The 24,328-nt window shown below is 41.0% G+C and overlaps 1 protein-coding gene across 2 annotated transcripts; it reads right to left on the bottom strand.

The window, feature by feature from the left end:
* Positions 1-1,066: 1,066 nt before the first annotated feature.
* etv1 (ETS variant transcription factor 1) lies at positions 1,067-23,262 on the bottom strand. Of its 2 annotated transcripts, none has more exons than XM_086114600.1 (10): positions 22,862-23,262; positions 18,857-18,910; positions 8,733-8,862; positions 8,455-8,625; positions 6,976-7,226; positions 5,385-5,456; positions 5,252-5,320; positions 5,013-5,182; positions 3,735-3,836; positions 1,067-2,749 (listed from the first exon to the last, which is right to left on the bottom strand). In XM_086114600.1, exons 1-10 carry the CDS (start codon positions 22,920-22,922, stop codon positions 2,528-2,530), a joined length of 1,302 nt encoding a protein of 433 aa, XP_085970726.1. In that variant the 5' UTR covers positions 22,923-23,262; the 3' UTR covers positions 1,067-2,527. The 2 variants fall into 2 exon arrangements, with proteins under 2 accessions (XP_085970726.1, XP_085970727.1); XM_086114601.1 differs by having other exon boundaries at positions 5,385-5,453.
* Positions 23,263-24,328: the final 1,066 nt, after the last annotated feature.

The raw sequence follows: 24,328 nt of genomic DNA, 5'->3' as shown, positions 1-24,328 counted from the left end.
GGTGTGAGTGTGGGCGTGGATGGTTGTTCGTCTCTGTGTGCCCTGCGATTGGCTGGCAACTGATTCAGGGTGTCCCCCGCCTACTGCCCGGAGACGGCTGGGATAGGCTCCAGCACCCCCCGCGACCCTAGTGAGGATCAAGCGGTTCGGAAAATGGATGGATGGATGTCTTAAAGTAACAGTTGTTTGAATATCTATAATTATTGTACCATCGATGCTAATTTCACGCTCTCGTGAAGCTATTGGGCACTTTGCCTGGTAGATGAAGCACTGTGTGAGCAAGAGTCTTGTTATTGTCCTTAGGTCAGAGTCATGTTGTGTGATAGTTTGCCTGTTTCTTGACAGCTGGAGAGTGAGAAGCATATTTTTAATGACTAAATGTGTTTAAAGTCTGTCGCAGAAGTAAGAATGATATTTAAAAAACAATTTCATTTGGTCTCCCAACATCAGATTTTCATCTGGGTGAGTCAAAAACGTATCCGGGGCATTAAATGGGGGTAAATGGGAGAAACAAAACCAAAACAAAGTCACTGTACCGTGCAGTGAAACCACCTGATGATCTTTTTTTAAGCTTCCAATCATGAAGTAAAAACAAACAAAAAAAATAATAATCATAAAAGCAGAAAACAATCCTAGCTGTGACACATTCGGATCGGTTATGATATAATTCATTCATTTCTTTTAACATATACATGAGGGAGTCCTCAGAGTACAGTGGGGTACTTGAAATTAAACTTTGAATTTATTTTTACAATTGACAAGATAATAAATAGCTGAGTTGGTCTGACAAGGAAAACAATTCAAAAACAATATGGTGATCCATCTCCCTCTGCATCCGTAATTTGGATTTAAAGTGTGGGATGATCAACAATTTCTTTCACATGCACTCGTTTAACCCTTTCATGCACCCTGTTGCCTGATAACGTGATAAGCCGTCCACGGTAGTAACCGTTGTCCCTGAAAGGGTGAAAATCGAAAATCCAGGTGGGAGACGCTTCATTAGGTCCACTCACACCACCTAAGGGCGTCCAATAGTCTCATTAGGAAAATAACACTCGAAGAAGTAGTCATTGAACAGTTTGTTTATTATTGTGGTTGACAGATATTTATAATAAGCTAAACAAGAGGGTCAAAGCATTGGAAACAGTAGGATGCATGTTCTGGAGGGGGACAAAGGGGGTTCCAAATGAAGTTTCCAGTCAATTCGTTGAAGTTCATGAGTTCATCGGTCCACTTGCGAGTGTTTTTTTGTTTGTTTGTTTGTTTTTGTCCGAACGTCGATGTCTCCAAAAAGTCAAATCAGCGCCCATAATGTCTTCAAATGAGCACACGTACAGGAAGTAGTCTTGCTAAAACTCCCCAAAATCGAGAAGTTCGAACCTGGCCATGGAGAGTCCAGTCTCACTGAAGTGACGCATGCTGTAAAGTAGTTATCTAAAAATTTCAGTTTTTTTTTTTTAAACAAAACGCAACGTACAAACATAAACAACGCCGAACAGCCGTCAGGGTCCATAAAGTGCACGTCAACAAAATAATGTTGATGATGATGATAATTATAAGAAAGATAAGAATTAATGGACCCTTGTACCCTCTTTTTCATGAAGAATCCTCAAAATATTTTCTCAAACTTTAACGTCATGCTTTGTTCACATAAGACGGCATTGGCAAAAAAAAATTCTCAGAAATTTAGTATCACTTAACTGTCCAGGGTTGCCTACCAGTTTTGGATTGGAGCTCATTTGGGCAAATTCCATAGTTGGAGTTAAGACAGTACGAGTCCTGGAATTCCCCCATAAATGACTGCTTCAAACCAAAATGGCTGACTTGCCGTTCAATTTCAACTATGGGCTCTTGGGACATTTCTACGCAGTTATGTGTCAGTAAGGGGAACCGGTGCCACTTTCAACTCCTCTTTTTGATGGAATTCTCCCTAAAATTGGCTGCTTTGAATTCAAATAGTTAATTTTGGGGTCTTTGAGACCTTTTTGTACGTCCTGTTAATAGTCTACTGAATTGGTCATTTCTCTAGGACAAGTTAAGTCTTCAAAGGACCTCTGGAAATGACTGACTTCCTATCAAACCAAAATGGCTGACTTTTTGTGCATTTTCAGGCATGTATTTTTGAGATATATATTTTTTTGTGGCCTGAATTTTAGCAGCAGTATGTCCAAATCTTTCGGACAGGTTAGTCTTTGAAGGACCCCTGAAATGAGCCTAAAATGGCCGCTTGAAAACAAAACGGCTGACTTTCTGTGTCCTTTTTGGACGTCTTGTTGAGACTTTTTTGTGGTTCCAAATTTCCATCTGCTAAGTCAAACTGGCTTTGGGGCTGAATTCAAATACTTAAAGTACACTCCGGCCAAGATAAATGTTTCACAATTCAGTATCACCCATCTTTCCATTTCACTGTAGGTAGTTCAAATGTTGTCGCAATTGGACAAATCTCAAGGACGGCCCTGAAATACCCGCGTCAAACAAAAAGAAGGGAGCAAGTGTTTCTCTTTGTGTTGGATCTTTGTCCTTCGGTCTAGTAGACGTAGGCCTCGCTGTAGGGGTGCGGCTGGCAGTAAGACGTCTCCTGAGCATAGGGGGCGCTCTCATCAAAGTGCGACAGGGGCACCGTGTCCTCCTCGTTGACGTGACGCTCCACATCGCTCTTGAGGACCGGACGCTGGTTGTCGGGAAACGCCATCGAGAACAAGGCCTCCGGGTCGCACACAAACTTGTAGACGTATCTCTCGCCCGCCACCTGCCATGGACGAATGGATGGATGGATGGATGGATGGATGAGGACGTGAGAGGAGGAAGGTTGGGATGGAAGGTGGATGGTGGGGGTGATAAAAGTTGTTTTGAAATACTGGTCACGTTCTAAAACGTCACGACATCCGACTAGTTTTAGTTCACATGCTTACTTACTCTGGCAGAACTGAAACAAACCTGAAAACAGTTGTGTTATTAATAGTAGTGCATTAGCATAGATTGATGACATGAGAAAATATTGCCTGAAGGTTGGATGAAAAAAAGAGGCAAAAATATACACGCCGTGTAAGAAAATACACAAATGTTTGGAAAGAGAGAACTAAGAAATAAAAAAATATGCAAATATCAGCGAAAAAAATACACAACTATTTGGGGTTGGGAGTAAACAAATATGAGAAGAACAACATACATATTTAGAGGGAAAAAAATCACAAATTAAAAAACAGAAATAAACTTAGAATATTGTGAGAAAAAAATATTAGGAACAATACACAAACAGGAAATTAAGAATACAAAAGCACACAGAGGAGAATTGGGGGGAGGGGAATTATACAAATATGAGAGTAAAAAATACACACCAATTCGAAGAACATTTGAAACAAATACACATGAAAAAAAAATTAAATACTACTGGTAACAAAACAGAAAACTATAAAAAAAAACGAAAGGGTTTTTGCCGCATTTTTTACTTCAACTCAGTGCACATTGTGCAGCTCCTTCTGCTGTGCAGGGCTTGGCCACTCGGGGGCAGTATACATAGGGATTTACAGTACATGGAGACGGTCTCAACTCCTCAGTAGGCTGCAATAATAGTCATTTTTCATATATAAAGAATATAAGACAGTAGTTTTTTACTGTCTGTTTACATGTGCTGCTGCACTGCACGTATCTGGGGTCGGTCCATTCGTATTTCACGGCACCACCAAATAATTCTTTGTTTTTGTATGTTTGTTTCTCTGTTTATGTTTACTTACCTTCTGCATGATTCCCTTCTCATAGTAGTAGCGCAGCGACCGACTCAGCTTGTCGTAGTTCATGGCCGGTCGGTTCTTTTGGATACCCCATCGGCGTGCCACCTATGTCAGGCATACACCCACATGCGTACTTAGCAACAACAATGGCTGACACTCAGCAGCTGTGACAAAGCAGAGAGTCCACGCGGCACTAATGACGCTGATTAGGGTGTACTGTAGTGCAGTGACTGGGGTGGTTGGCGTTCATTACCACACTCCGAGGAGGAAGCAGATGTTGCGGCACCTGTCTGGCATAGCGCCCACCTCACCGCCCGCCAATCACCCGGCCTCCCAAACAGACAGCTGATGTACGACCGGCCATTTTGAGTGTTTATATTCTAGATTACTGTCATAAATAAACAATGGGAAACACCCAAGTTGTCTTTCCAGTTCAAGAAATCGCCTTGGACAATGAGCCACATGCTGCTTCATCAGATGTCTGATCATATGATCACGCAGCCTGTTCTGGCACGTTTGCATCATGGCTACTAATCCCATTTTTATCTTAAACATTATGACGGTTGTATATTTTTGCCACAGTTTTTCTAGACTTATGATTTATAGACAGATTATGCTTCAATTCGTGGGGTGGAAAAATTATAATACTAGCAACACTGTAAAAATAGCATCATAAGATAAAATACCACAATACCAGTTAATTAACGATAACTGTGATAACAACATTATTACAGTGCAATAATACCATAACTTACTTATGTAACGTGCAAATTCTGTGCCTCTATTTATGTATGTATGTATGTACAGTATGTATGTATGCATGCATGCATGCATGTATGTATTAGTATGCTAACACTGTAATAACAGTGCACTAACAATATTTAAGACAATTCCATCAGCTCTCCCAATATTATAACTGTGGTAACACCATAATGAAAATGCTGTTAAATACATATAACACTACTTATAGTGAAACAGTATCTCCTCGGATTCCTGTTGCCTCTCAACTCGATCACTGCAAGATCACAGTAATAACACAGTCCCAAGAACAACACAAAATTAGCAATGGAATAGGGCCCTAATAGCACCATAATAACACAATATTTATATTGTGTCATTTCTCATATCTTTTAGACTTTCAACCCCATTTATTGAAATAACAACATAATCATGCTGTAATGCCACCTGAATAATGTTTTGTAGGATTCCTTCAACGTTCGACACGCTCAATGAAATAACAGTTTAACAAGGCTTCTTATGAGTCTCAGAAGCTCTTCTCACCTCCTCAGGTTCAATGAGCTTGAATTCCATGCCGCGGCCTGTCCAGGCAATGAAGTGCGAATTGGCCGGGTCATCCAGAAGCGCCACCAGGAACTGCCACAGCTGAAGAGACCCTCGCCGCTGGTAGGATGGACCCTCACGGTACAGTCCCGCCTCCTGTTTAATTTCGCCTGAAGACAGGGAGTATGCTCACGTGTGAAGAACTGCATCATGCATGGTCTTCTGTCCACAGTGCCTACCTTCCACTTTCTCAGGCACCACGCAGGTGTCATCGTAAAAGTGCCTGGCCACTTTGTCAAACATGCAGCCTGGACAATGAGAAGGAGCATTGGAAATGTTGTTCTTGTTGGCTACAAACATCATAACTGGTACCTTCAGTCCTGTTGGCGTGGGCCAGGTAGCCATCTTGGCGCAGGTAGACCGAATGGCAACTGGGCACCTCTGCTAAAAGCCAGGCAAAAAGTGTCAAAAAAAAAAAAAAAAAGACCATTGAGGCTGCATCAAAAGTAAAAAATACCAAAACAGACAAGAACCTCGTAGCCTAGTTGGTAATATCACACCGCTGATCCATGCTCCCGGCTAATAGAAGACGATAAAACAAGCTGACAGGTCTGGGAGAGGCAACAAAAACAACCACAGTAGGCCCATTTACTGGAATATTTTGCTATTGTAACATTAGCATAACAGTATCGATGATAAAATGATGTAATATAGCAAAACATGTTAGCATTCTATGGTATTAGGAGCTAATAGCTTAATTGTGCAATAGCATGACAGTGCAAAACAAAATGACTGTTCAGTCTTCATCAAACTTCATCAGGCTAATGGGCGCATGGCGGAAATGTCGCTAATCACATTAGCTGTTAGCCGCACCCCGCCATACCATCCTGTCCTCCTGTCAACATGTCACCAAAAAGTCCATTCAAACTCCTTTCGACAGGACAATGATTCACGAGTGGGGAATGAGTGATTGATTCAGAACAATTTTAGCTTTACCTACTTCCTAATCATGATTGTTGACTCATCAGTCTTGTGATAGTTTTGGAACAAGACTTGGGTCAACAGGTTTGCGGAAGGAATTTTTACCATAGTTTGTACTATAAATGTTTGCATGTGTTATATTTAAGTAATTTAGCAAAGTGTAATGACTCCTCTGCTAGCAAATGGCTAATGTCAGGTCTATCACACGCTATTTCATGTGTGCCCGTAATCCACGTAACAGAAAAGCCAATGAGATATGCCAGCTCTTTTGCTAATTATGTTCACACTCTCAATTACCACCCGGTGTAGTTTAAAATCAATTTACCTGATGAGATGTTGCAATTTACCTCACTCAACATCTTCTCGACTCATACGCCACACAATCAAACTACGATGGTAGAGGCAAAAGCCGAAAATGATCATTGAAGCCAAGTGCCTTCTTTTGTCAACATCTCTGCCTTGGTCAAATGACATGTAAAGCTTTGTTAGTAGTTGTGCCCAAGTACAACTGGAGGCCCTAAGTACATGCGGCGATATGGTAAAAAAAAAAATGCCTGTAGAGATTTTGGAGGTATAAAGTTGTGTGTGGAAATGGAAATCATGAATGGATGTAGCATCTCATGGAAGCTCTCCAGAAATAGAGCGGAGGACTGAGAATGTTGACCAGTCGTAACCTCCGCCCACTCCCTTATTAGCACGCCACAGGAAATGGCTGCCGCCAGAGACACCCAGCCCGCCAGACCCCCTTTGCCTAATAATGGGCAAACGTAATCAACTCCACTCCATTTCTTTCCCTCCTAATTCATGCTAGCAATAGTGGGAAGTAATTCGAGACTAATTTTACTTTTTTTATTTTTACTTACAAAGTAGAGGAGCTGAATCAGTAATTGTGTGTTTATTGTATTCTTTTTTTGGACACAAGTATCTGTACTTGTACAGAGTGCGAGCGCTTTTGCCATCCGTGCAGTCGACCCTTGCTCACCTGAGTCGTAGTTGAAGTCCCGGGGCTCCTGTTTGATCATCATGGCGGCGGGGTACATGTGGGACAACGGGGCGCCCATCATGGCGGGATGGGGTTCGAACAGCGGGTCGGCGTACTCCTGCTTAAAGCCTTGAGGAGGGAAGGGGATGCTGGGCTCAGACATCTGACGCTGGTACAGGGGCCGGGCATCCCGGGACATGGTCGGCGGGGACGGGAACGAGTGGCACGGCTCAGAAAGCTGACGGCGGAATCTGATTGACAAAATACTTTTGAAAAAAAAATACCATCTTCACTCGTGTTAGCCATCAATGCTAACATATTGTGCTTAACTTAGACAATACATATAAATACACCCCGCCTTGGTGCCAAATCGGACATAAAGATTGCCTCCATATTGAATGTGGAAAGTAACCCACTGGGGAGATACCTAATTTTTTTGCTGCTTGGAGATGTATCGGCCATTTACACTCCAAATCTCTTGGGATCAAGAATAAAAAATGACTTTTGATTAGAACTGCGAACTTATACATCTATGGTTAGCGTTTATTATTATGGCAACATCGAAAACACTCATGAAAACATATATGCTCTATGTTTAGCAACCTATGTACTGTATGTGGTACTTACTGTGATGATCAATATTGAAATATCATGATTGTGTCTGTTAGTCTCCAGCAGGTGGCGGAGGAGGACCTTTCTATCCAGCTACAGACGTCACTCTTCATGAGCAACGGATAATTTAAGGACTGTCATTCCGACCATTCAGCGTCGGATAATTCGCCTTGCTCAAGCATATTTGTTTTAAGGGCAATTTTCCTAAATGTTCTCTAATTTGGTGTGTTTTTCTCTTGCTTCATTTTTTGTACTTTGTTTCACGTAAGTAGTGGCTTTTGGTGTTCATATTTACTCACGGTTTGTACCATACACATTTTGGTCCTCAAGCTATTTCCGTTGCCTTTTGAAAGCGTTTTTGGTTTGTGTCATTTTGTAACCAACGTCATTAGTTGTACTTTGTCGGTCTTGCATTTTTGTTTGTAAATAAACCTTTTCGGTGCCAAGATCTTATTCTTGTCTATGTGTGTGGTGGATCCAGCCCAATCCCGACAATCCCGGAATTTTACACGTGGGAGTAAACATTTAGAATCATCAGATTAAACATTAGATGCACTGTTTTTGGTTCCTCTTTGTTTCCCAATTATATTAATGTGAGTGAATTGTTGAATAGAGGCATTAACATTGTACATTTTGTAGGTGAGGAAGTTGAGTCCATTGACTTGCATTAGTCGATTTGGCAGCGCTGACACATTCAATATGGCGGACGACTTTTGGATTCCAACACCAGGCCAAACCATTCAACGTGGGGTTTAAATACATATTTGTATTTGATGTATTTGTTGTTACTATTAGCCACAACAGGCTAGCAAGTTGTAGTTGCTATTTTCAATGACGGGCTAGCTAGCTTTAATGTTCAAAGTGTACCTGTGGTCCATGGCGTAGGCGGCATCGGGTAAGGAAGGCGGAGCGTGGGCGTAGGTCCGCTCGGGTTTAGGCGTCGGGGCGGCATGATGAAGGGGTGACACGGGGGTGCTACAGGGGGGCGTCACCGGACTGGAGGGCTTCATGCCTGCGTGCTGTTTCTGCTCGTAGGCACTGTGGCACACACATCACGTAAGTGTTATTTTAAGAGAATTTCTCGCTGTTATTTCTGTAGTGCAAGGCGGCAATAGGTTTGATGCGAAGGGTGAGGAAGTACGGACCTGACGTTGTACAGGCACTTCTCTCCATACTGGAGCTTGAAGGGCCGCTCTTGGCTGCAGGTGGAGATCAGCTCGGAACACGGACTGTGCAGCTCCCTCTTGATCTTCAGCTGCAGTCCGTGAAACGCCACTACACCAGGACATGGGGTCATGGGGGAGAGAGAGAGAGAGACATAAGTTTGTGTTACACAGAACCATCAGAGGCACCGCACTACACGATAAAACAACAGTATTGGGACCTATTCGACCCCGCAGGAAGTAAGCCTTTGAAGCAGTCCTGGAAATGGCCAAAATGTATATGTAAAATGTAAAATGTAATGGCCAAAATCTAAACCATCCGCTTCAAGCTAAAATGGCAGATTCCCTGTGTCTTGAGACTTTTTGGTGGGTCTATTCATGGTAGACATGGCTCACAAATTTCCTGTTGGTACATAAACCTGGCTTCAGCAGCTGAATTTTCAAAAAAATCTCGTTGTAGCGTATACAGCATTTCACTTTTTTTGTGGCGATAAGTCAAACTTTGCCCGAATGTTGAGTACATTCGGTTCAAATTTGGTAGCAGTTGGACGAAATCACTAGCTCAACTTTGTCTGTCCCTGTAAATAACTCTAAAATGGCTACCTCAAATCAGAACGCCAGACTTGCTGTGTGTTTTCAGGCAACACTTATTTGAGGATTTTTTTGTGGGTCTACTCATGATAGGCATGCCTCCGATATTTCCTATTGCTAAATGTAACTAGGGTTTTAGGAGCTGGAAAAAAAATCTAAAACTGAAAAAAACAAACTGGCCGACTTCCTTTGACTTTTGGGGCTTGATTTCTTCTTTTTTTGTGGGTCTACTCATGAAAGACATGCCTACCAAATGTCATGTTGAGAAGTGAACCTTGATCTTCATTGGGTTTAGCCTCACAAATAAAAAGCAGTCCAAGTGTGCAGACTTGATGGCTAATCTCATTCCAACTTTGCTCATAAACGCTTCATGCATCTTAAACAACATCCAGAACCACTAACAAATGGACCTGCATTAATTCTACAAGGCAGCATGGAAGGTTCTGAAAGAGTCCGAAAAGTGGTGAGGCGGGATTGGTGGTGGTTGGGCAGCGTGAAGATGGGATTTTTAGGAGGAGGATTTTCTCACGTCTTGACTGACAGTTGCTGTAGAAGTATGAGTGGATCTGCCAACACATCATGTGACGCACAGCCGGGCCCCTGTTGATTGGGCAGTTGGGTGTGGGGGTTGGGATGGAGGGATCGCGGGGGTTGGTAAGCTGGTGCGTGACAAAGCACGCTGGGGGAATGCCCTTTCTAGGTCATCGATCTGAGGTCAAAAAGAAACTTCCTGTGGGGAGACCTTTTACGATGCGCTTGTGGAAAAAAAAATCTTGTTTGGCGCACTCATGACAGAATTCATTTAGCTAATAATCCATTTTGCTGTTTTAATATTCATTATTCCCAAAAGAGCATCGAGTATAAACACATGTGAATATTGTTGAGTGCTCATTTTGTACTGTCTGTGTTGCTGCTTTGTGAGTGTTAAATTAGCAGTTGTTAGGTTGACAGTTGCTATAACATTTATGCTAATTTTCATTAGCCTCTCGTAAGTGTTTCCCATTATAAACCCAGCATAACGCTATCGGACGTTTGTGAGACAAAATTATTTGGTTGAACAATTTTGTGTTTTGATACACACTATTAAATTCTCTTTTGTTTTGGGTCAGGTTTACACGAGTTCAACTGAAAGTGAGAAAGTAACTGATTGAAGCTAGTCCATCCATCCATTTTCAATATTTTATCCCTTATTTGGAGAAATTGTGCGAGGGAATGTGACAACAGGAACTAAAGAACACTTGAAAGACTGTGTTTATTAAAAATGTGGTTAAAGTGAGTCTTGAGGACTAAAGCGACATATTAAAAAAACGTCATTGGCATGGACTTACGAAATCAACGCTTTTCATCAATCTCAGGCATATTCGGTTCACTGTGGATGATGTGAACGTGTGTAGCTAATGAAGAGGCCTGTTTTGCTTGAGACATCACACAACAACCTCCTCGTTATTAATGACTTCATCAATAACAGGCTGATTCTGGTGTGTTGAAGGTGACTACATTTAAATAGTGTCAATATAGATATTTAATCAAACAGGGACGCCGTCACAACGACGTCAAAAAGTCACACATGGAAATGTCACGATGGATTTTTTACGGCGGGGTGCCAAGGTACCCTAATCGATTGCAAAGCACTTCCTTTTCTCGCATAGAATGTCACGACCATCATGGCGTGATTACTCTCATTAGACATTGATTAAGATGGAAGATGCCAGCATTTTTTTTTTTAAAGCACAAGACAATTAGCGACTTTAGGTCCAAAACTAATGTTTTCCGTGGTGCGCAGAGATCAAATCTATTCCAACTTTTAGGGTGTTTTATGGCGAGTCATCAAGCTTCGCTGCCGTGTTACAACCACAATGACAAAAACTGGCAAAAACCACAATGGCAATTGGCTTTGAGGACCCATGGAAAAAAAAACAAAATGACCCAAAAATGGCCACCTCAAACTAAGATGGTAGACTTCCTGTGTGTTTCAGGCATGGCTTCTTGAGTGTTTTTTGTGGCTGTATTCATGATAGAAGTGGAACTGACTTGGAGTGCTGAATTTTTCAAAAGGATTTGGAAAAATTCAGAAATTACCCCTGAATGGGTGTTTCAAAACAAAATGGCAGACATTGTACGTCTTTTGTGGCAAGGATTTGGGGGAAAATTTTTGTGGGTCTGCTTGTGATCGTCATGTCAACCCAATTTCACGTAGCATAGCTATATATGCGAACAAGGGTCGCCAATACAGGTAAAAGCAATGCTTTAACCACTTCGTCAGTCACCGTTCATATCGTTTTTAAAGCTATTGCTGTTATCTATAAAATGTATTTTTTGTGAATATTCTTGTGTGCGTATGGAACGGATCAATTTGATTAACACAATTTCCGATGGGAAATACTGCTTTGCATTTTGTATGATGGTCAGATTTAGTCAGACCTTTTGGAACAGGGTGATCACGAAAACAAACTGAACTTGAAATCATACAATTTTAATACAAATTTTCTGCCAAAATGAAATCAACAAAAACATTTGAGTCGAGAAATGAAATAGACCTTTTCATTTGCTTTCATGGACCACAAAAAATGGTGGGCACATAATGAAGGAAACAACCTATGCTCCTTACACATTCAAACAGCATTCCAAAATGAACACAGCTTCGGGTGTGTTTTTCTTTGAAGGGCTCCTGAAAATGTTTAAAAGGGCCCTATATTTGCTGCCATAGTACCCTAAAGGACAATGTTAGACTTCCATTCATAAATATAAACAAAACAACAACAACAAAAAAAAACAAAAAAACATCTGAGCTAATTAATGACTCCTTGGCTGCGACATGTTGGACATTCTCAGGTAGAAGTGGTGTGTTTTGGCCGCCCATATTTGGCAGATCCTTTCCCAGTTCTCAATAAAAGTAGAGGGAAAAGGGTTTTTTTGGCAAAGAGTGAATACAGCTTCTATTCCATTTTCACCTACTGTAGGTGCTGGCCTTCGTTGTTAAATGGCGGTGAGGTGGCGGAGACGGAACGTGTGGCCCCATTTTACACCTCCACCATTCCCCGCTAAGTTATGCTAATGGTAAGCATCTGTGAAGATGAGACAAAGAAGGAGCTTCTTCCTTCTCCACACTTCCACCATGCTGCTCCCACGCCAACGTGACATTGAAGACGACCGCCAAGTCAAAGTGTACGATGTTACATCAGTAAACCCAACCCAAAAGTTACATTTATTGACTATACCGTGAACGCCCGCTATATCGCGGTTCATCGTTCACACACTTGTTATATTGTATATTTTGAAGATTTATTTATTTTTTATTAAGATAATCTTATCCAGGTAAGTCAGAATTTTGAGTTGTTCCATCTGTGTTACAGTAGCAGTTGGCTGAAACTTTATTATCTTATCACTGGTGCACATAAGTGGTGAGCAGGTGCGCATGTGCACTGACAATAGTGCACCAGATTCAAATATGTCTGCATTTGCATACCAGCCATTTTTTTGGTGGGGTGGGGGAGAGTAGAATGGAAAATGGGGGCTCGAGTAGCATGTTGATCTCAAATGATGAAGATTTAAAAAAAAAATGAATGTAGTGAATGGAATCACTTCATGAACTGAAGTTCATGTTGAGCTCAGCCGCTAGAGCGTGCCGCTTGAGAAACCCGTCCGCAAACAGCACCACTTAGTGGGTGGCAACGATGGCTGAGCCCTGAAGATACATCAAAATATACCTTAACTTGAAACCAGTCCTTGATGCACAAAAAATTAGGGACTGCTGTCCAGGCGACCTGCACCAAATCAGATTTAGGACTAAGTCTATTTTCGTGCCCAGTGCTAAGTGCAGTCTAACTTTGTACATGGGTGGAGCTCTCTTTGTTTTGGCATTTTTGTAGACGGGCACAGTTAATTAAAAATGGGCGTTTGCGCCGTTGTGGGGCTGATCACAGCCGACTTGACTCCTGGCCCATCGAAACATCGCCCCTCATTCCCTTTAAATTCAGCACAGTCTGCATTGTGCAATGTACAGTATGTTTATAAGGAACTGCAAAAAGAGCTCTACTTGCCGGTGATTTAAAATTGGCCGCTGCAAAGTGGGCACATGGACACCGCCTTCAACCCGTGATCGTGCGTGTAATATTCATGCATTCAAGGAATTGATTACAAAAACAATTCAGAGGTTTTAAAGCATACTTATGCTACACTTAATACTTATGCTCATGACATCCACCACACATATCAGTGGAGCGTACAATCTGTCTGCCTGTGCATGGATCACATCTATCAGAATCGGATCACACTATCTGCACCACAACTTTGATCTGGTTTCAAGTGGTCCACAGTCTCGTCTACTTTCGACAGGTGCGCCCAGGGCATGTAATAAATAGAAAAAGCCCTCGGTCAACCGCAATACCCAGCAAGGCGTAGCGCCAAATTCACTAACATGCTAAACTGGACTTGCTCCAAGCATGAAAATCAAGATGGACCAGTTTTTATGCCAAGTGCAGATGCACCTGTCGAGGAAAATAGGGGCTGAAAATTCACTCTGTGAGGTCGGTGGATTGGTTAAAAAAAAAAAAACAGAGCAAAACTGTTACGTGCACCCCTGTTAATAAACAAACCTTTGTTAGCTCGTGTCTGGTGTTTCCCATTACATGTTAGCATTGGGCTAGCATACTTTTATTTGATGAAACGCCGTGATTTGGTTGAACATTTTGGTGTTTGAATATTGAATATATAATTCTCTTTTGTTTTATATGATGGCTTTACAGTGAACTACAACTGGGAGTCTCAAACTTTTGTCAGTTTGCCCTCTTATTTGGAGAACTGTGCAAGCAAGAGTCTTTTCATTTCTTCACAATGGATGTTAGAGGATAGTCAGGGGGAAAGTAGGAAGAAGCCCTAAAAGGCCTTTTTTAATTAATAAGTCTAAATGTCTTTTAATAGGATGAAATGTGTTCAGTGTGTGGGAGAGGTAAAACAAAAATGTGCCTACATGGTTTCTCTACTGTAGATTGCAGATTTTCAGTCGTTTGTACCTCACTATTTTAACGGAGTTTCACTGTACTTTCAATTCTAAGATCAGACTCCAAACAAGCCTTCCTTTCATAAATATGACATTCAATGTGGTTTATTTTACACAGACAGTGTACACATTGTGCACTTGTTTATTTTCTAGCTGTGGTTTTGGGAAGTATTTAGAGGAGCAGGGTGGGTTTTTGTGGTACAGACTAAAAAAAAAAAAAATGCAACCTCACTAAAATAATAGAAGCTGGTGGCCGTTTTTAATCCAATGGCCTGGTTTCTTTTGGGAGTATTTTTGTGTATGTTGACATCCTTTCAAGTGCCATCCATCATCTTTGTCTACACGGGCCTCCATGACGGTGCTATAAGGAACCCATATGGGAGAGGTGGCGTCTGGGATGGCCAACCATGGCGCCATCTGTCAGTAGCCTTCCAGTGTGCCAACTCCGCTGCTCAAATGGTCAGCAGCACTCCTGAAGGACAACCAGACCGTCGCCCTGACCTCTTAGGTGGGATTTACATTCAACTACAAAGTATTTCCCAATAAGTCCTTGTAATAGCGGTGGGCAGATCCATCCATAGATCCATCGTCAACATTGATCCATGCTTTCAGTTTGTCAAATACAGTGAGCCTAACACGGAACCACCGATTATAGCGTTTTTCGATATAGTTTTACCCCACAAAAACATTTCAAATAATTAAAATACATTCCAAAAAAGTATTACTTAACAACCGTTCTGATTCTCGAGACTGTCGTATAGCATCACTTTGCGGAACCAAAAATAAAGAAAATGAAGAATTAAACAATGTACTTTTGAAAACCACAATGTTTAAATCAAAACATATCATCACCAGAGTCAGCTAGTTTAATGCTCACAGACGATTCAAAATCCCCCAGAGACAGGCGGCCAGAATTTAGCATTGACGGAATTATACAACCTCAGACAGACAACAGCTACCGGAACAAACGCGGCACAACAAAACATACAAAAACGGCACGCATTAAAAGAGCATACAGTAGTACCTCTACTTACGAACGTCTCCTATTACGAAATGTTCAAGTTATGAAATGCCTCAACAGGAAAATATTGCCTCTTGTTACGGAATAAATTTCAAGATACGAAAGGTAAAACTACAACATGGGCTGCTAGTCGCAGCTCTGCGTTTCCTGAACGCAACATACTTGTAGCTGCTCTGCCATTGGCTATTACCTGGCATCTTCCTGTCATCCCATTGGCTAAGAGGGACCTCTACCGGATGTGTCTATGTGTATGGATAGATAAATAGATATGTGTCTATGCAGCATCCTCGTCATTCGCCCCTCGGGCCATGGGGCATTCCGATAGTTTTACGTCAATGGGAATCGCCTCGAAAAAAGTGTTCACCAACTTGGATCAGTTCTCGACACAATGCCAGGCATTGTGCAATAATCTAATTGGAACGTGTATTTTTTTTTCATATTTTGATGCATTTTTATGCTTTAGGAAACATTTATGTCTGAATTTTGGGGGGCTTGGAACGGATTAGGGCATTTACATGGAAAACCGGTCTCTACTTACAAAATTTTGTAGGTAAGAAATTTCCTCCATAACCAATTAATTTCCTAAGTAGAGGTACCACTGTAGAACATTGTATATTTATAATCTCAAACTGTTCAATCTAACCAAAGAATTTGGTCTGCCAAAGGTCCGCCAGCATAATGCTAACATATAAGGTGAAACGCCACACACAGGCGAACAAAAGCTAGCATTGACGTAACTGTAATTAACCTTCAAACAACTGCTCCGCTAACATACACGGAGCAGAAATGCATACAAATATTCTTAAGTAATTATGGTGGATCTACCAAAAAATGGTTGAAATCTAAATTTATTTACATGAAAATGATGGATTATTCATCGATTGTTGTTTATTTACGGTAAATGTGCACGTTCTGACTGCTACATTTTCACGACTGGGCTCTCGAGCTGAAAACGTGTCGGGCAAGCTCGATCTAAATGAAGCATGATGGCTTTAATACGCTTTTATTTAATCTTTCTTTGTCAGTCAATCAATCACAGCAAAGTAAAGAAGTCAAGATCAGAGTGAGGCCTTTCAAAGTAGGGGTCAGAAATGCTAAAAGTGGTTTCAAAACAGCTTGTCTGAAGTGTGTGTGTTTTTTTTTTTAAAGTCTAATCATCTTGAACTTCTTGATGTGTCAGTTCAACTGAGAGGGAAAAATATTAAAGGGAAAAAAAAAAAAGACCACCCATTGTTTTTTGGAGGCCTGGAATGCCAACATGAACCTGCTTCAATTCCATCCAAGTTAAGCGCTCAAACTTAGAGGCTTAAAGTCCAATTTAAGACTTTGTAGGAGCTTTTTAAGGCCATATTGATCTAATTTCAGACTATAAAACGAAATGATTATTCAAGGTTTTGCTTATTCGGATCACAGTTATGCAAATGAGCTTAATTCCTCAAACGCGGCCACGTTGTTATCTTGTCAGTGGTAGTCTCTCGCTAAGCTACACTAATGCAGTACGAAAGGCATTGAGGAACAAAGTTGTGTGAGAAAAAAACAAAACACATCCGTTTCGGATACTTGTTTCCGATTCGGGATTGGAAATTGCTCAATTTTGGGGTACATCTTTTTTCATGTCAACAACAAGTCAACAATATTTATAGAGCACTTTCAAACAGCCATCGCTGCATACAAAGTGCTGTACATGGAGCAATTTAACATGCACGACAAATCGGTAATAAAGGCGGTAGAAAGCACCAAACAGTAAAACCAAGAACAAATCTAAGTCATGCTGAGTCGAATGCCAAAGAATACAAGTGAGTTTTGAGGAGGGTTTTGAAGATGGGCAGCGAGGAGGCTTGCCGAATGTTCAGTGGGAGGTCATTCCAGACAGAGGGACCAGCAACAGAAAAGGCTCGATCCCCTCTGAGCCTCAGTTTAGTTCTTGGTACTTCTAATAATGTCTGGTCCACAGACCTGAGGCGCCGGGCAGGTGTGTAGGGGCGGATGAGCTCAGAGAGGTAAGGTGGCGCGAGATTATTCAGAGATTTGAAAACAAATGAGAGGATCTTGAAAACAACTCTAAAATGAATGGGGAGCCAGTGAAGGGATGCCAGAGTAGGAGTTATGTGCTCCCTCTTACGAGTACCAGTCAAGAGGCGAGCAGCGGCATTCTGGACCAGCTGAAGGCTTTTAATGGAGGACTGGCTGACTCCAAAGTAAAGGGCATTGCAGTAATCGAGCCGGGATGTGACAAAGGCATGAATTACTGTCTCAAAGTGTTCATGTGAGAGGAGAGGTTTTATTTTGGCCGGCTGTCTAAGGTGAAAGAAGCTGGATTTAACAACGGCACCAATTTGCCGATCGAGTTTGAAATCAATGTGTCCAATGTGTGCAAGGGATACTTTTTTTTTTTGACTGCTTTCAACCAAAATGGCTGACTTCTCATTCAATTTCAAAAAGGTTCGTTCAGACATTTTTTTTTGATTGACATCTCGACCAAAGTTTTCAAATGCCTGGTGAAACTGGTGTTGGGGTGGGGGGGGGGGGGGGGGTGAGGGTTTATAGGGCAATCATGTTTTGGGGATTTTTGATTTCATTTCATTTCGACTTTGAAAAAACAAATCAGTTTGATTTAATTAGTTTTCAAAGCGAGTTTGTTTTTTATTAGTTTTTGTTTTTGGGGGTGGGAAATGCTTTGTTTTAGTTTAGTTTCATCATTCGATTTTTTTTTTTAAATATACTGTGTTTTTTGAAAGCAAGAAAAAAACGGTCTCACAGTATTGTGTACTAAAGTAAAATAAACATTTCTTCAACAACTGTTATGGACGTGCAGCAATAACAAAAAAAGCTCATGGAGCAAAAATGACAAGACGAAAACTGTAATATTTTGTTTTTTTATCCACATGAACTAAAGCTGTCCGACTCTCTTTTGTGTTAAAAGGACATCAGGAAGAAGTGGGGGTGTTTGGTGTCGTTTCACGTTGGTGTCCTGTCCCAAAGACATGTGCTCACTCTGGCGGTCCCCCACTGAGCTCCCCACCCTCACCGCCAAGTCGCATGGCAAACCAACCGGGTGAGACTAACACAGCGCCTTCAATTTCCATCCCGAGTATTCTTAGACACATTGCGAGCAAATGCGCTTTCGGAGTGTAAAACGACGACATTAGCGAGGGGCCAAAAAGAAATAAAAGAAAAATCCTGATTTAGAGGAAGATGTGCACAAAAAGCACTTTGAGAAGAGCGGGGAGAAAAAAAAAAGGCCAAGGGGTGTCTCATGAGATGAGAACATTTCTATTCTGGATTTAAAAAAAAAAAAAAAAACAACAACCAAACACCCTCCTCCCTTTTTACTGCCTCCCCCGAAAATCAGGTGACACTCAGTTTGGCCCTCCCAATGTTAAAAATATCCTCTAAAAACAATATTCATCCCTATGCAAATAAGCGCGCACACACACACACAGACACACACACACACACACACACACACACACACAGAGTGGTGGTCGCACTCACAGTTTTCAGTCTGGAAGTCTGGGACAAACTGCTCGTCATTGTCGGGAACTTGAGCTGCAAGCACAAAGAAGACAAGACAAGACACCTTGAGATGTTTGTGATGTTGATCCCAAGTCCAACCCACCCCCCCAGCCCCCCCTGCTCCAGGACCCCCCGAGTCAACATCAAGATGGGGCCGCTTCTTCCTCTTCTTCTTCTTCTTTGTCTTTCTTCTTGTAAGCCACCAAGCCGCTCCACACGCTTCAATGCGGAAGCTGGTGGGCGCCTAAAATGGCTTCTTCACAAAGAAGAATCATCAAGAAAATGATCATTCAAACGATAAGAAATAAAACCAACAAAAAAGGCGACTTTGGTTGGTTGCCAGAGTTCAATACGAGAAGATTTGAAGAAAGTAGGCAATTTCAATTGGGTCCTTGCGGCTCCGTTCTTTGGCCCAATTAATAATCATTCTAATACAAATAATAGCCATCATTATCATCATCATATTAATAATAATTTTTAAAAAATAAAAATAAAATATGGACCTGGATATTCAGAATAAATATAGCCAAAATGTGATTTTAAAAAATATTTTAATGTTTATTTAATCCAAATAATAAAATATTTTAAATATCTAGAAATATGAAAGTTGTCTATGAGCAGTTAATTTATTATTATTTATATGAGACATGATATGTATGAAAGGTTACCAAAATAATTACAAATTACAGCTCAGAAAGAATAAGACCAAAATGATACATTGTGCAAAAATGATCATGAATTGAGTTTGTAAAAACATACATTTGAAATGATTTTTTTTTCCAGAATTTACAAATATTTGAAAAGTGCATTACCATTGAAAATCTTTCTGCCTTTAAAAACAAGAATTCTCTCTTTTCAAATCTAATCGAACATTCCCTATAATGACGCCTATATCTGTTTCGAATATTTCAACCAACTAGTGTCAAGATATTAGAAACAGTACCACTGGAGGCCTCAATAGAAAATACATGATTTCTATTTATTGATTTTTTTTAAACCAATATTCTCTTTGTAAATTTTTTTTTTTTTTTAAAGACTTTGCCTAATGACTTGTCCAGTGTCATGTGGGTCAAAGGAGGATCAAAAAGGCAAACAATCTCAACGGAGTGTTGAAATGCTTTTCAATGCGGAGGTGACCCTCCGACGCTTGGCATGCCATCATGCCGTCTCCCATTGTTAGCATCTTTTAATTGCCTCACCCCCCACTCCCATCACCTGCTACCTGTACACCTGTCCGCTTGGCTCTTTTTAAAAATGACCAACTCAAAAATTCCAATTCCCAACCCGCACGCGAGATTCAACACTGCCATTATCACGTCTATTTATATACATATTCGCTCAAGTTAGCGTAACACGTCTCCACATGCCTGCTTGCCATTCTTTTTATTTTTTGTCCTTCCCCGTCCTTATTCTCACTCTGGATGAGATGATGATGACACAATTTAATTGTTGGACATCCATTTATTTATTTCCTCCAAGCAGGAGGGTGGGCAACCTGCGGCATGTCGGCCATTCACCCCCCCCCCCCCCCACCCGCCCCCGCCCCCGGCGAGAGGATTTCATCTGGTAATATTGCTTATTGTATATAACAACAGAAGAAACAACAACAAAAAAAAAAAGATTCTAAAAGGCCCAAAACACTTGATTTGTATATTTCTGACAATTGCCAAGAACCATCTTCTTCTTTATGGAACTGCAAATCGGGGAAAAGATTTCCCACATCTGATTTACACTTTTAAAAGGGACTACGATAACGCCATCATAATAAAAATTTATATTTCATACAAACCCATGAAATAATCCTTGTTTAAAAAAAACAAAACAAGCATTGCTATACAACAGGAAATACGACCCCAACCTTTGTATTTATTTAACTCACACTACACTTAGCAAATGATTCCATAATTTTTGCACATCTCTCCTGTCGATCCTCCATCTTTATTTCCAAAATACGTTCTGTACTTTGTATATTTTATTGGATATTAGTCCACCCCAAATGGCAAATTCACAGTGTGTTTTTACAAGACGTGATGAAGAAAGATTTGATTCTGAAAAGTCAAAGGAGCGGAAAGAAAAGGGAAAAGAAACCACCTTGCATCCCCTTTTATTTGCCGTTTTGAGGTGGACGCATCGCAAGCATCCGAAAGCTTCAAAGCTCGACATTTCAAGTCAGCTACCGACCATCTTGACAACCATTTTTCTACACACTTGAATTTTCAGTTGTGAAAAAAAGAAAGAAAAAAATAGAGATTCTATTCTGCTATGAACAAACCAAAGGGAATAAAAAAAACGTCTTGCTGTGTTGGAAGCATACAGTCACAATTTCAAGCAACGTAAAGCCAAAATACATTTCATCTAAAAACCAATTAAAACGGCAGGTATAAAACATTTGTTAAGACTATTCACACTTTATATTTCAAATAAAACAGTTTGTGCTCAAAACTAATTTAAAAAAAAAGTGGTTTGTCAAAGCAAAGGGAGTGGTCATAAGAGATTTAGGTAAAGTGCGGTTGCTATTGATACGCAGACGCCCATGGTGACAAATTGAAGCATTTTGAAGCACATTTTGGACAATTCTGAGCACCTGGACGCTCCGCACGCAGCACGCACACTTTGAGGGGTGAGAAACAGACACAGGAAGGAAAGGAAGTCGAGCAGAAATGAGTCACCGGCATCCGTCTGTCAATGAGACAGCTGCCCGCCCCCCCCCCCAAAAAAAAAGGTAGAATGCTTCCGCCATTCATAAAAATGACATTCATTGTTTCACTCACAAGGGATAAAAAATATGGTTCTGCCCAAACGTTTGCATGACAGCTGACAAAGTTCCCTCAAATGAGAAATTCACTCCCGTTCCTCGACTCCTTTCTTCCAATTACCTGGCCGAATAAATCTCCGGTTCTAACGGACAGGAAGTTAAGAGCCGCCGTTGTCGTCGGAAGTGTCATCCTGAGCTGCGATGAAATATTCATTCGATATTCAACGTTTTCATGCGCTGTCAAATCTCATTTCTTTTTAACAAAAAGTAAAAGGAAGTATTTTGAAGATGGTTAAAAGTAGAGTGATGGCTCCAGAAGTGATTTTTTGTTTTGAAAGGCACACGCTAACCTATTGGAAGAATGAAATATAAAAGAAACAAAAAGACATTTCTTGCTTATTTTCATCTCAACAATGAATATTTTGTCAGAAATGTGGACTTAATATATAGATGTGTGATGGTGCAGCCATTTTGTGACAAATATTCAAGCAGTTCTTTTTTATTTTCGATTTATAATTTTTTTAAGGCTTCACATGCATTCAAATGCAAATTTATTTTTCATTTAAGGAAACCAAATTTATTAGTACAATTCAGAAAATTGTTGTAACACTAGAAATAAACTGCATATTTTATTTTTTAAACATCTACCAGATGCATTCAAAAAATCACTTTAAATTTCAACAAATTGGCTAATTTGTGTTTGCATTTGAAAAACCATCAATGTGGATTTAAAAAAAAAATCAATATTCACACAAGAGGTGCGGTAACTAATTGAGACAAATAAGCGGAAACTGATTTTTTTTTAAAGGATTTACGTGCATTCAAAAATGTACCTTGAAACGTACATGAATTTGCGTTTTTATTTTTACATCCACAATATGTTGGTGCAAAAATTCACACTGCCATTTCGCAAATATGTTTCATTGCGTTTGTCTTCAAATTCTATCATAAACGCAAACTTTTAAAATTCAGCACAGACAAGAATATTTCAGGTGATATCTTCTCCCCAATCTTTTTTTCCCCACATCCCCACAAATCCCCTCTGTAATTTCTGAACTTCTAAACAACAAAATCAAGCTTGACTATGTTTCAGCGTCAAGCTCAAACCCAACGAAAAGCCATCTCAACACACGCTGCGATCCACACTCAACCAGATTAAACCAGAGAAACGCTTCAACTTGATCATTCAAAGCAAACTTTGAACACATCTCGACGAGAGTTGCACTAACCAAAAGTTGTGTGCTGCAAACACGGCGGAAAGAGGACGCTGGCGCTTAAATCCTGAAGCATCCCGTCTCACTTAGAGCGCAGTGAGCCAGTCTTGCCATGGGAGGAAAAACATCTCAAAAAAAAAAGAAAAGAAACGAAAAGTCTGCGAAAGAAAACTTTAAGACACAAGAAGCTCTCCCCGCCCAAAAAAAATAAAGTCTCTTTTTCTGTTGAGCGTGTCAGGAAAAAGCGGATAGATCCATTCTTGTCTTTTTGTGCATGCGAGGAGGAGCAGCTGGAGGAATTGAAGCAGACAAGGTGATGATGCAGCTGGAGATGATGGAGGAGCGGAAGAGAGAGCGAGAGAGAGAGAGAGAGGGAGGCGGCGCAGCAGCTCCCGCCAAAAAAAGCCCAGCAGACAATGAGCGTCGCACAGCTAATTTGTGATGACACTCCCACAGCTCGAACCTCCTCGCTCTACCGTGAGAGGCCCCCCCCACTCCCAACCCAAGACCCCCACAATGTATGCAGGTGCCTCTTCGTAATTGGACCGCCGTGACGACTGTGGAAATGCAAAATCTGCCCCCTCCCTGCACACCGCGGTACAAGTTGAATGTTCTTCGATGTACGTTTCGAAAGGATGCGGCAGACAATCAACTTTGAAAAGTCAAAAGATATTGTGGATATTATTACTTTCCCCCTTTTATTTGTTTGTTTGATTGTTTTTTAACCAAAACTGTTTTGAATCCTGTCCATCCATCCATCCGATCCGCTTTATCCTCACGGGGTTCACGGGGAATGCTTGAGCCTAACCCAGCTGCCTTTGGGCAGTAGGCGGGGTACACCCTGAACGGCTCGCCAGCCAATCGCAGGGCACACACAGACGAACAACCATCCACGCTCACACTCACACCTCGGGATAATATGGAGTGTTCAATCAGTCTGCCATGCATGTGGAAGGAAACCGGAGTACCCAGAGAAAACCCACACAGGCCCGGGAAAAACATGCAAACTCCACACAGGAAGGCCGGAACTGGAATCGAACCCGGTACCTCAGCACTGTGAGGGCGACGTGCTAACCATTGGACAACCGGGCCACCTGTTTTGAATACTGATTTTTGTCAATTAAAAAAAAAAAAAGAAAAAAAAAGCCATTTTGTGCACATTGAAAGAATAAAATAGATCAACTCAATGACAGCTCCAAAAAAAATCTCCAAAAACGAGCAAGTCAGATCACTTATCTCAAGGCCCGACTGTATATTAAAGTACATTTCTGAGAAATTCTTATTTGCCAAATGACAACCTCACCCCTACTCCACATCGTGACGCTCACCTTCTGCCAGCCAGGTCTCCTGCAGTCGACTCAGGTCCTGGAAAAGTTCTGCGACGGAGTACCAAAAATAGGTCCAATTTTAAGACGCACCCAACAAGGTGTTTATAGTTCATGAAATAACTGCAAGTCAGTTTTACTCAATTTCACAATAATT

The sequence above is a fragment of the Hippocampus guttulatus genome, chromosome 6 (genome assembly GCF_054856545.1).
Source record: "Hippocampus guttulatus isolate MCC_2025c chromosome 6, RoL_Hgut_1.0, whole genome shotgun sequence".
In the NCBI taxonomy this organism is placed as follows: domain Eukaryota; kingdom Metazoa; phylum Chordata; class Actinopteri; order Syngnathiformes; family Syngnathidae; genus Hippocampus; species Hippocampus guttulatus.
Note: the sequence above shows the minus strand (reverse complement) of the source record. Positions and strands in the feature narration are given on the sequence as shown.

Bases quoted from the DNA above. Each gene is read 5' to 3' on its own strand.
- etv1 (XM_086114600.1), bottom strand. From the start codon at position 22,922: ATGCTTCAGGATTTAAGCGCCAGCGTCCTCTTTCCGCCGTGTTTGCAG. The intron at 7,227-8,454 runs GTACACTTTGAA...TTTGTCAATCAG, and splicing joins GCCTACGCCATGGACCACAG to ATTCCGCCGTCAGCTTTCTG. The intron at 5,183-5,251 runs GTAGGCACTGTG...CCCTGTCTTCAG, and splicing joins GGTGCCTGAGAAAGTGGAAG to GCGAAATTAAACAGGAGGCG.